Genomic DNA, 12,327 nt, shown 5'->3' with positions numbered 1-12,327 from the left:
CTGCAGGTAAGTGCCCCTGTGTCAGCCTGCTGCTGGCTTCTGCCGGTCACTTTCTGTAAAAGGACGCACTGACCTTAGCGCTCCCGGCTGCGGCTCTGTGCCGTCTGCTCAGCATCTGTAAGGGGAACAACACTGATGTGTGCCTCGTAACTTCACGTGCCTTACGTGGGCGGTATCAGCCAGTAACTCCTTTTTGCACAGCATTTTTACATTTGTTGTAATATATATGTACAACATACATATAGTATGTAGGGGATATACACACGAATTATATATATAGGGTAGAGCACATTTCTTAATGGAGGTCTTAAATTTCATTTCCTGTTTTCTACTACTTGATTATGCAACATTTGTTAACTATCCCTGAGAATAATCTTACCTGCAGCACATTCCAATTTGAAATTTCATTCAAAAATTTGTGTATGAATTGAGAATTATTTAAAAATCTTCCTGGTTTCAGGTAGGTTTCTTAAGCTAGGTTGTTTTTTTTTTTCTGGCAACATGATCTCAGGTATGTGGAGACTTTTGTAAAATCACTAAAGATTCCCACCACCAGAAGTCCCTATTGCGCCATTTTTAAATTGCTAATTACAGTTACTTCTAATTCAGACAGAAAGCCAGCCAAAGGTTTAGTATTTTGGTAAGTATTCCAGTCTAGGACATTCATGGGGTCTTGTATTAATTTTGCAAACATAGTTAGGACTTTACATGAATTCAGATAAAGCAGATGGACGGCTACTACGGTGGAGCACTGCCATATACCATTTCTGCATCCGTTGTTGGTTGCCCTGCACTGAACCCAAAGGATAACCTCTGATCTCCCTGGGGGTGGAAGGAAATCCCCCAAAGCAGAGTAGAAGCAGTCGCTATTTCCCCCCTCTCCACCCACCGGCAGGATTTGGGCATACCATCAGATAACACTCCCTGATCTCCAAATATGAAGCAGTTATTACAGAGTGCAGGAGGGAGAAAGAAAACTTCAAGAAATCTAATCTTTATCTGCACTCGTGTGAATCATTCTCCCTGCCATGCCATTTCATTTATTGTTATTACATGAAACTTACTGAATGAGTAAGGCCAGCAGACTTGCTTTTGTTGACCAAACATTGTCACCTGTAGCAGGAATGGGATTTGGGCTTATAATTAGAAGCATTTAGAAAAACTCTAAGCAGAAAAGAAAACCCTTGCGTAGCAAGTAAAACAAATCCATATTTTAAAGTGCAAGTTCATGCATTGCACCGAAAAGATGCCACAGAAGTAAGCACACAAGGAAAAGGAAAGAGGAATCAGGCAAATATGCAATGGCATTTGAATGCCTATAGCAGCAGGACAAGGAGGCCCTTTAACATTTCAAGATTAAAAAGAATAAAACAGTTTTCACTACAAGTAGATTCCTGCTTCTTATCAACTTCTTAAAAGACAGGAAAATGCCACTAAGTTCCAGGTTAAACACTCAAAGGACGAGAGAAGGAACAAAACAGACCTGAAAATACACCAAACATCTAAGTTTCTGTGCTGTGTTACATTTAGAGTTCTTTCTTGTGTTAGTAAATTAAAGTTCTTAGCAAAAAAAAAAAAATGCTAAGAAAAGTGCAATTTTTTTAAAAATATTCTGATCATACAGCTTTAAAAAATACTACCTTACAAATTTTGGTTTTCAAGTAGGTAAATTGCAAGACTACTGTTTCAGATTTTGCCATCAGCTGCTGCGTTTTTGTTCTCACAGGGCAGTGCCTGCTGACACAATTACTCCTGAGGGCTTCCTCCTTCACAGCAGTGAATCCACAAATGCAAACTGCTTCTCCTCTAGGAAAAATCTACCTGTAAGTCACTACCCACAGAAACAAAAGCCGAGTGGCACCAACCCAGCTGGTCTGGGGCAAGCGATGACACAGCACAGCCCGAAGGGATTGTCTCATCAATAATTCCATCTTATTTTCAAATTTGCACTGTAACATATTGCTATGTACAAGTCTTGGCACGGGAAGCCAGAGAAGTTGTTACAACTTCAAAGTAAGCAACAGGCTTAAAATCTCATGGCCCTGTGTCAATACCGCATATTAAAATTATATCTAACATATCACTTATCTTCTTCTTAAACTTGATTTCAGTGGTAGTGCAGTAATTGAAATCATAACAACAATCACAAGTACTTTCAGCTTTGATTTGTCGACATCATTTAACTAGTAGATCAGAGCCAAGCCTTACACTGATAAATATGACCCATTTTGTCCCCCCTTCCCACACGACACTTTTAAATGTCCCAAAAGTCACGGTTCCACTCCTAAAAATGAATCTGGATTTTTTTCTCATCTTAGTGGCAGAACCAGACAAGTACGTAGCTTGCCAGCAGGACGACTACTCTACGGCTGCCAGACATCACCTGAAATTTAACTCGATTCCCTGGCTTGTCACACACAAATTTCAGTACAGTAGAAACATTCTTCTTTCACAAGATAAGAAGGTTCAGCACCACAGATAGCAGATCTCTCCCATTTCCGATGGAAACATTTTGTGTCCAAGCAGCTCGGAATTGCACCCTGCACCCACCTCCAAAAAGCTGCGTGGTCTGAGCAGCTCCTTCCTAGCTAGCTCATTTTACAGCATGAATTACTTACACGCATGCCTGACATTTAGAAAAACATCTCGTATGTTTTAACATTTTCGGTATAGTCTATACATTTCATCATGTTACCACATTCACATCATCACAGACTTCTGCGCTCCGAGATACTTTGCTGCGGACCGAAACTGCAAACGGAGGAAGGACCGGACTGGACAAACACAGAAACGAAACACTCAGCTCTGCACCACTACGGAAAGATCCTTGAGCCACTTTACAAGAACAGCTACAATTCAGTTGCATTTCCATTTAAAAAAAAAAAAAAACAGTTTTTACTTTAATCATTCTTCTCCCGGTCGGAATTTGCATTTTTTCTCCCAGGGGAGCCGCCAGCCACCGCTGGAGAATCGCCCAAAACATCGTCTGGATGCGGCTGGAGGGAGGCTTTGGCTGGAGAGTCCCCCTGTATCTTACGGGAGGTCTCTATCACAGAGTTTCTCAGCGTATCGTTCATTTCTATTACCTCAAAGTCTGCTTCGTTCCACTCTCCCGCGTCCTCCTCATCCTCTTCGTCCTCGTTAAGCCCCGAATTCGACAACAGAGCTTTGCGGTCCTCGCTCTCGCTCCTTGCTTTTGACTCGCTCTCCCCGGGCGCGTTGGCCAGTTTGTACATCACGGGGAACAGCAGCACCGTCACGGCAGAGGTTGCCAGGGCCGTGTACATGACCACGGGGACATGGTTAAACTGCCCCTGCAGGTACCCGACCGCCGCGGGGATACACATCTCCCCAAGGGCGGCTCCGACCACGAACAAGGAAGCCGACTTGCCCTGTATGACCGTGTACTGCTCGATCCAGGAAATGCCGCTGGGGAAGATGGTGGCCATCGACGCTCCGTACACAGCAGTCCCGACCCACAGGGAAACCGCGTACTGCGCCAAGAACGCCAAGCACGAGGAGGAGACGGCGGAGCCGACGAGGCTCAGCAGGATCATAGTACCAGGGTACAGGCAAGCAGCGCAAAATATTGCCACCCCTCTGCAAGCAGCAAACGCGCCCCAGAAGACGGAATTCAAAGCAGCTGCTTCGTTTTCATTCATCTCAGCAAAGACCTTTGCATAAGTAAATATGTAGGAGCCGTAAGTAACCTCCGCTCCCACGTAGCAGAAGAAGAAAATGAAAAGGAGAATGATAAGGGCGTAGTGGTATTTGGCAACCTTGCATTTCTGCACAGAAGCCTTTGATTTGTCTCGGGCTGAGCCGCTCTTTGAATACAAAATAAAAAAGAAGAAGGACACAAACAGGAGGTAGGTCCCTATGACAACATAGGACCACAGGAACTCTGCACCGAGGCGGTGCCTCAGCGCTAGCGGAGCCGACGCTGTGGGCACAGGTCTCGGGGCAGACTGGTTTGTCTTCTCACCTACTGGAAGGTCTCTAGGTTCGGAACTTCCCAGTGCCATTTTAGCCAGAATCGGAGCCACAAACGCACCTATAGCAAAACTGAAGTGCAAAGCCTGCATGTGCGGTCCGGCCTCTATCCCCCACGTGTTCAGTGCAAGCACATTGCCACCTGCAGATGGGAGAGAGAAGGACTCGTTCATTTCAGCCTTAAACCAGATACCCTTTCAAAAAGGGAAAAAACAAAAACAAAAAAAAACCCTCTGCATTATGAATTCCGTTTGCGACACTACCCACTTCAGCAAACACAATGTGCGGAAGTGTAATTAATGTCACTCTGCACCTTAAGCTCACGTGCCTGGTTGCAATTTCGGAGGGTATTTGCAGCAGTTAAAACAAAGAGCCACAAATTGGCTTAATCGAGCAACAACGGCCGTACTTAATTACCTCATGTGACCATTTGTCTGTGCCCCCGTTGTAGCTGATGTGACGGACCTGCCTCGGCCAGCCGCTCCCACGCTCTCCCCCTCGCTCTGAGGAGGGTGTAAATTGAAGGCTCCTCAGCACATCGAGCAGTCTCAAGCACCACCACTACTGTCCTAACAGACCATCCCTCACACTCACTTATAATTTGCAGCTTTTTCAGCCCTTTCTTTTTTTTTTTTTTCCCCGAAATAGCCAGTCTAACTGCTTCTCATCTTCGTAAGTTTTAAAAGCAACAATGCGCGGTGCTAAGAACCAAAGGTCTCATTACACATCCCAGGAAACCCCACGAGCAGGGACTACCCCACCTGAGTTCAAATGGTTTACGGTATTTCCAGAAGCAGAAAGGTTTATAAAAATGTTCCTGCAGAGGTCAAACTACAGTACCCTCGGATCAAAAATAATGCCAGAAAATAAGATCTGAGAGAGATTTTTAAATACCCCCCAAGAAGAATGCAGGAGAATAAGGACAGTAATCAAATTCCTGTGCCGCAGTACAGCAGCCCCAGTCACCCATCACTAATACTCTTCCAAATCAATTAAACTACGTCCTACTGCCTTGTTTAGTTCCTCCTGCCACCCCTCCTCAGGCTGGGAGGCCGCCCTGTCTCAAAGGCCTGGCTTTCAAGCAGCTCCTACTGAGGACATTTTTACCTCAAGCCCGCAGCACTGTCCCATATGATGAAATTTGAATCCAGGGGCCAAGTATAATGATCCTACCAACGGCATCGAATACATCTCTTTTTTCTCTACTGGATCCTGTGACAGGCTGCCTTTAATGTCAACAGAGCTCCTCACTGAGAGCAGCCCCGCAGAGAGGGATTTGGGGGTTCTGCTGGACAGAAGGCCCGACATGAGCCAGCAGTGCGCGCTTGCAGCCCGGAAAGCCGACTGCATCCTGGGCTGCGTCAACACAGGTGCGGCCAGCAGGGCGAGGGAGGGGATCGTGCCCCTCTGCTCTGCCCTTGGGAGGCCACACCTGGAGCCCTGCGTCCAGGTCCGGGGCCCCCAGCACACGAAGGGTGTGGGGCTGTTAGAGCGGGTCCAGAGAAGGGCCATGACGATGACCAGAGGGCTGGGGCACCTCTCCTATGGAGAAAGGCTGGGAGAGCTGGGGGTGTTCAGCCTGGAGAAGAGAAGGCTCAGGGGGAACCTCACTGCGGCTTTTCAGAATTTAAAGGGGGCTTATAAAACAGATGGCGAGTGACTTTTTACATGGGCAGATAGTGACAGGACAAGGGGTAACGGCTGTAAACAAAAAGAGGGGAGACTTAGATTAGATATTAAGAGGAAATTCTTCACTCAGAGGGCGGTGAGGCACTGGCACAGGCTGCCCAGAGACGCTGTGGATGCCCCATCCCTGGAGGTGTTCAAGGCCAGGCTGGATGGGGCTTTGGGCAGCCTGGTCTGGTGGGAGGTGTCCCTGCCCATGGCAGGGGGGTGGAGCTGGGTGGGCTTTGAGGTCCCTTCCAACCTGAGCTGCTCTACGATTCTGACATTGGCACGCTGCTGGCACATCAGCTCCTCTTGCAGCTGCACCACCGCTTCTGCAGGAACTCCAGAACGCTCCACCACTGGCACATTTTGGTTGTTTTCTGATCCTCATCTGCAACTAGTACTAACGACCAGCAACCCAGCTAGCTTCCTGTAGATGAGTAAATTCGAAGAAAAACACTGTTTAAAGGGCACACGGCACTTTAAGCCCATAATTGCCCACTGTAATGCACATCGATCTTCTCCAGGAAGCAAGATACCCATCTCCCCAGACCGCTTAAGTCTGTTAGAGACACACACACTGAACTGTGCCTGTTACAGAGAGACAAACACTGAAGCCTCAGGACCAGAATAATCCAGCAGGATAAAAGCAGCAGATAAAACAGCTCCCTTCTTTTAATTCCAGATGTGTGTAGACACACTTACCTGTGTCTAGGACTCCCATGGAAGCTCCAATTACTGACATCAGGACGGTCAGCAGCAGGGATTTCTTACACCAAGGAATGCCATAAAGGCCAACCGTTGTTCCAAGCATGGATAGCGCTGAAGAGGTTAACAAACAAACAAAGACCATAAATACTGCAGTTTCTACTCAACCTGCAGAACGTTTAGCAAACTAAGAAATAAAACTTTGTTCATAATTATTGAAGTTACAGATAATCCCAACAGCTGATGTAACCTCATTACCTGAGCTCACGACTAGCAAAAGCAGCCAGAAAACTCAACAGAACAATTTTACACCTGGAAAAATTGAGTTTCATCAGAATATAAATGTTTCAAGAAACACCTATTTTGCTAAAGTTTAATTTGCAAATAGGGTACCATCTGCTGCTAAGCATACTCGTTATACCATGTACACTAAGAAGTATTTTTCTGCAGACTTTTGATTTAGAAGCATTACTTTTCCACAGAAGAATTAAAAAGTGGTTTTGAGCAAAATGAACTTCTTCCTCTGAGACCTACACGGTATTATATTTGGCCCCACTTAAAATTCGTTGCACTCGTAAAATCCTATAAAGAAATTCCCCTTAGCCAATAAGCACCCTCCATATAAAAATGCCAACTTTCATTTTCATTTTGCTCTCACATAAGCAATGTATTCCAAGTGATTTCTGGAGTTTTAAGATGTCGACATACAAAATGTCTCGTCATAAATTTAGCAACAATTCACTGACTGTATTAGTTTTGCTACTATTAACTCACATGCCATTTTAAAAAATATCTTACAGCCGATGGAATTTATTTTTATTGAAATTTGGGAGGACCTTCAGCAGTTAAATTGTGTGCTTATGATCACCATTATAAGAAAATATTCTGCAATGAGCGCCTTGAATATACAGTATTAGGCTTCTACATAGCTTGCACTAGTTCATCACTGGTGTGGCAGATACTTACAGATCAGTGATGACAGATGCAATTAACGCTTACGTTAATTCCAAAATGGAAAAAAAATATAGAAGAAAAAAATCCAGAACCCTAGTGAAATACATGCTTCAAAGAAATCTGAAAGGCTAGCTTACTGATCTGCACAGGGAGAAAGCTAAAGATGGGGCGTACCGAGGACAGCTTCCCTGCTGCCTCACTGAGAGCTGAAAAGCAGCTTCTCGGCGAGCCCTCAGCTGCCCACTTCAGACCTTCCCCTGAAGACTGGTGCTTTAAAGCCTCCTTGACAGATTATGTATTCAAAATCTGTACAGTAGCAGAGTTTCAGCAGCTGAAGGCTGGGAGGTATAGCTACATGAGCCAACAATCCCTTACAGGCAGCCCTCCGATGCTGGAAACACGAGACGATTCAGCAGTTCAGACTGGGTTTTTGCCGTGCTACCAAATTGGAAGGAATCCGGAGATGAAATGTATTTTCCAAGCATTACTAACGAACAGCCACCCCATGATACATCAGGAAAACAAGCAAATACTAAACTACTTCAAGTTAATGCTGACTTCCACAGGTGTACTATTTCCATTTTGAGAGGTACAGTCTCAAATGTCGGACATAAACACCTCTGACCCCACTGTATATAAAAAGATCAGGAAGTCAAAGGGAAGCCACTTTACAAGAGTTCTGGAGCAGAGGAGTAAAGACCAGGGAGGAGAACAAATAAAGCTGAACAGCATCTTAGAGCAAGAGCAAATAAGACGAACCGATGCAGGGAGGGGAAAACAGTAAAAGACACAGATGTTACATGACACGACTGCTCACGACAGCCAGAGGTAGGCACAGAGGGATAAGAGACTTGGTTCAAACACTAGCAGTGGAAAATGGACCTTCTCATATTCTCCAACCCAACCTGGTGATTAAAGAGCTGCCCTTGAGGGACGCAGAGTTCTGTTTGAATCTCCCCAGGTGAAGGTTTTTGTGTTGTTTTTTTTTTTTTCCTTTGCCCAGAGAAGCTGTGGATGCCCCATCCCTGGAGGTGTTCCGGGCCAGGTTGGATACGCCCTGGCCAACCTGATCTAGTGGAGGTGTCCCTGCCCATGGGTTGGAACTGAACGGCCTTTAAGGTCCCTTCCAACCCAAGCTATTCTGTGACAACGTCTGGAAGGGAGAAGGAGAAAGTAGAGCCCCAGCAGCTGCTCTGAGAGCCCCTGCCCAAGCAAGGGGGTAACGGGACTCAGAAGGGAGCGTCGCCCTTCTGGATTCTGAGCGTGACCCCGGCAACCCAACGGCCGAGCAGCCCAGCTCCAACAGGACAAGGCCCTAACACTGGAGGAAATTGTAATGTGCCCAGGAAGCTGTTGAGGTCATCAACTGCTGTTCCTATAGACCTTAAACGTTTCCATAGTTAGGCGCAAACCAAGCAGCAAGCTTTCAAAATCACAGATGGTATATACAGTTTTCCACTTTAAATAAGTTCTAATTTGATTGAGGTTCCTCCAGTCAAGATCTCAACGTCTTTGTCTAGGCCATGAACGCTTCAGCTGAGCTTTAAAAAAGGCAAGAGTTTTACATGGCTTTCCCTACAGTACTGTACCTCGGCACCTCCACAGCCGGTTTCAGCTGTGTGCAAGTAAAAACCCAGACAGTTCAACCTATTTCACACATGCACCTCATAAAGCGATGTTACACAGGGTTCTGTGTCGCATGAGGCTTCCATATCAAGGATGCCATTTGTTACAAAGGAGAAAAGTTTGTACTTTTGTTGTGCAAAGCAAAGGCCCCTTTTGGTCAACCCAAAGTTTTGCCGATTCTAAAACGTTTCTGGCTACCAGCACGCCCCGCAAGCCCAAGTACCCGGACATGATGCTGTACAGCAGCAACAACTGGACGCGTCCGGCACCAGAAACCAGACCCAGGGGAACGCTGCGACAGGGAGCGACAGCACGGGCGCGGGGCTTTGCGAGGAGCAGCGCTACGTGGCAGGCCTGCTGGGTGCCCATGTCTCAGCCCTGCCGGGCGAGCGGGGCCACCCCTCGCCACACAGCCCCCTTCCTCCCACCCAGCGACGCTCGGCACAAGGGCACCTGTAACACGAAGCGGGGCCCTTCCGCGCCAAGCCTGGGGCCCGGGGTGCCAGGTGTGGGGGTCCCCCCGCGCCCCGGCGGCTCTCACCCAGCAGCAGGTGCGCGTTGACGCAGTCGAACAGGACCCCGCCGAGCACCGACCCGCCGAGGTAGCCGAGGGAGCGGCCCACGAAGACGAAGTAGATGTCGGTCACGTTCCTGCGCACGTTCTCGGCCAGGTTCTGGAAGGTGGGCCCCAGCACGGCGATGCTCATCCCCTGCAACGCACCGGGCGGCGTCACGCGGCGCCCGGCCCCGCTCCCCCTTCCCCCCCGGCCCGGCCCGGCCCGTCGCGGCGCGGTGCCCGCTCACCAGCCCCAGGAAGGCGGCGCACAGCGCCCCGGAGATGCACCACCGCAGCGCCGCTCCCTCCCCGCCGCAGCGGCCGGCGGCCGGCGGCACCTCGGCGCGCTCCGGCCCGGGGGAGCGAGGAGCCGAGCCCGGGCCCGTCCCGCTGCCGGCCCCCGTCCCGGCGGCGAAACGGACGTGCTTCTTGCGCTCCGCGCCGCCCATGGCGCCCGCGGCCCCGCCGCCACCAACGGCCCTGCCGGACCGCGGGCAGCACCGGGCAGCACCGCCCCGCCCCGCCCCGCCCCGCCCCGCGCGGACTACAGGGCCCGGCGTGCCCCGCGCGGGGCTGCCCGGGGAGCCCCCGCCTGTTGCCATGGGGAAAATGGCGGCCGGGGCTTGGGGGGGATGGGGGGGGGGTATGAAGGGAGGCTGAGGTCCCTTGGTGTGTTCAGCCCAGAGCAGAGCAGGCCGAGGGGAGGCCTCATGGCGGCCTGCAGCTCCCTCACGAGGGGAGCGGAGGGGCAGGCGCTGAGCTCTGCTCTCTGGGGACAGCGACAGGACCCGAGGGAACGGCATGGGGCTGGGACAGGGGAGGGTCAGGCTGGGGGTTAGGGAAAGGTTCTGCACCCAGAGGGTGGTCGGGCACTGGGACAGGTTCCCCAGGGCAGTTTGGACAACGCTCTGACACCTGGTGTGACTTTTGGGTGGTCCTGTGAGGAGCCAGGAGTTGGACTCGGTGATGCCATAAGGATTTATCCAGCTGATTGCTCTGACAGTTGCTTCGTGGGTCAAACACCTAACGAAGTAGCTGGGGGTGGCAGGGGCATTCTTTCCATTGTGTCCTGCGTCTGATTCTAAGATGTAAAGCTTTTATATTTTCTTTCCCAGCAAACAGCTGACTCAGGCATCTCTCATCTCCAGTTTTTCCTTCTTCTGAAGTTTCCCAGTGGGCAACTTGTTTCTGTCTGCCAGTTTTTCAAACATTAAGTTGAGGTGATTTCACAGCTAACTCTAAACACATCTATGGCAGCATCCTGTAGTGGCTACAAGTTATATCTCTGCTATATCTAGTGCCTGAGAAAAATACAGCCTTTTCCAAGAATACTGTGTAGAATACTGTGTACTGGGTACTTTTAGTTTATCTGCAACCTCTGCAACCAACCATCTGCAGCCTCTGGAATTTTTTTTTTTAACTGCTATTACTGAGCTTACACAATCCAAATAGTTACAGTCTTATGCAGTATTACTTTAATTATATCCAGGAGACAATTAAGAGTGCCCTTATGAAACCATGAGTACCTTTTTCTCATCTTGGAGCCTTTACGATCTTCCAGGAAAACCTGTACTTTTTGTTGCCAGTTGTTCAGAATTAGTTGGACTTTATCTGTGTGTCAGGGTCACTAGCAACCAAAGGTTCCCTCAGTGTTTATCGGGAGATTTAAAAGCCCTTTCTCGGGGAGTTCAATGTGTGTGCCTGGTTTTAAATTTCACGCACACGTCCCTTTCAGTTACAAATATCCAAACGAGGTGTGGTAGTCAAAGAGCACCTTAACTTGCACCATTCTACTTTTCTGTCATGTAAAACTTAAAATTTTCCCGTGATCAAATCCAAGGTCTGGAAAACACTTCAATAAAACTATATTAAATTTCCAAATAGTTTAAAAAAGAAAAAAAAAAAAGTAATTCTTTAGGAACCTCTGTTATAAGAAATATAAAATCATTTGGTCTCCCTCTTCTGGGCAAACAAAAGTAACATTTAAGAGCAGACCTTTCAAAGGCCTAAAGCACTTTCTTGCTGATAAAAGGTCACCGGGGCAAAAAGGGACCAAACCCAGGCCTTGTTTTCACTGCTGTGTGTCGAGCAAGGAAAGCTGCGACTCCTGCACTTACCCAGCAGTCTGTTTGTGTGCTTCTCAATGCAAAAGCAATTGAGAGAAACTAAGCCAAGCTTTAATCATCATTCTCATTATACCTGGGTGGCATAATCAGCATACACTGAACACAGCAGACGATTTTTTTAAAGTCGCTTTTATATTTTTTGGACTCAATTTCTCTAAAATTAATGTGACTTGCTCTCACTGTGTTACTTTGTATGCACTGAGTCAGACACAAAACAGTTGCCTTTTTATTTTTTTAATCCGCATTAACATATAACTGAAACTAGACTCTTAAGACAACTTAGCATGAAAGGTCTCCTTGTCTCCTATATTGAATGTGTCGTGTCATGCTCATAAAGCTTGCCAAGATGCACATACATGTAGGGTCTCCTTTTAGCTTAAACTAAAACACTCATGTATAAATCTTTGCTACCTGTCAAGAGTAGCTCACAGGCTTTTCAGATGTTTCTTCATTGCTGTTCAGCACGGAGGTGCTACTCTCTCAGAAAGGCTTTAAGGATTTGCCTTTCAGAGTAGGTGTTATTTTTAAGCCCCACAAACAACACCCCAAAAGATAATTCCGAGTTCGATGTGTCTGTTTTGGTCCCCCGAGTTGTTCAGGACAGAAATGTCCCGCATATAACAGCCACTGTATGCAGATCTTGGCAACCCAAAGCCGTTTCTCCTGGCACTGGTTAGCATGTTGTAGGCACAGCTC

At 47.9% G+C, this 12,327-nt stretch overlaps 1 protein-coding gene across 1 annotated transcript; it reads right to left on the bottom strand.

Annotated features, from left to right (window-relative positions):
• Nucleotides 1-479: 479 nt before the first annotated feature.
• Nucleotides 480-10,025, bottom strand: MFSD4B (major facilitator superfamily domain containing 4B). The gene is made up of 4 exons (XM_083831558.1): nt 9,754-10,025; nt 9,491-9,659; nt 6,367-6,483; nt 480-4,135 (listed from the first exon to the last, which is right to left on the bottom strand). Exons 1-4 carry the CDS (start codon nt 9,952-9,954, stop codon nt 2,901-2,903), a joined length of 1,722 nt encoding a protein of 573 aa, XP_083687684.1. The 5' UTR covers nt 9,955-10,025; the 3' UTR covers nt 480-2,900.
• Nucleotides 10,026-12,327: the final 2,302 nt, after the last annotated feature.

The sequence above is a fragment of the Anser anser genome (assembly GCF_964211835.1).
Source record: "Anser anser genome assembly, chromosome: 3".
Lineage (NCBI taxonomy): Eukaryota > Metazoa > Chordata > Aves > Anseriformes > Anatidae > Anser > Anser anser.
The sequence above is the reverse complement of the archived record's forward strand: the minus strand, read 5'-3'. Positions and strand labels throughout refer to the sequence as shown.

Bases quoted from the DNA above. Each gene is read 5' to 3' on its own strand.
- MFSD4B (XM_083831558.1), bottom strand. From the start codon at position 9,954: ATGGGCGGCGCGGAGCGCAAGAAGCACGTCCGTTTCGCCGCCGGGACG. The intron at 9,660-9,753 runs GTGAGCGGGCAC...GGTGCGTTGCAG, and splicing joins GCGCCGCCTTCCTGGGGCTG to GGGATGAGCATCGCCGTGCT. The intron at 4,136-6,366 runs GTAAGTGTGTCT...TCCCATCTGCAG, and splicing joins CATGGGAGTCCTAGACACAG to GTGGCAATGTGCTTGCACTG.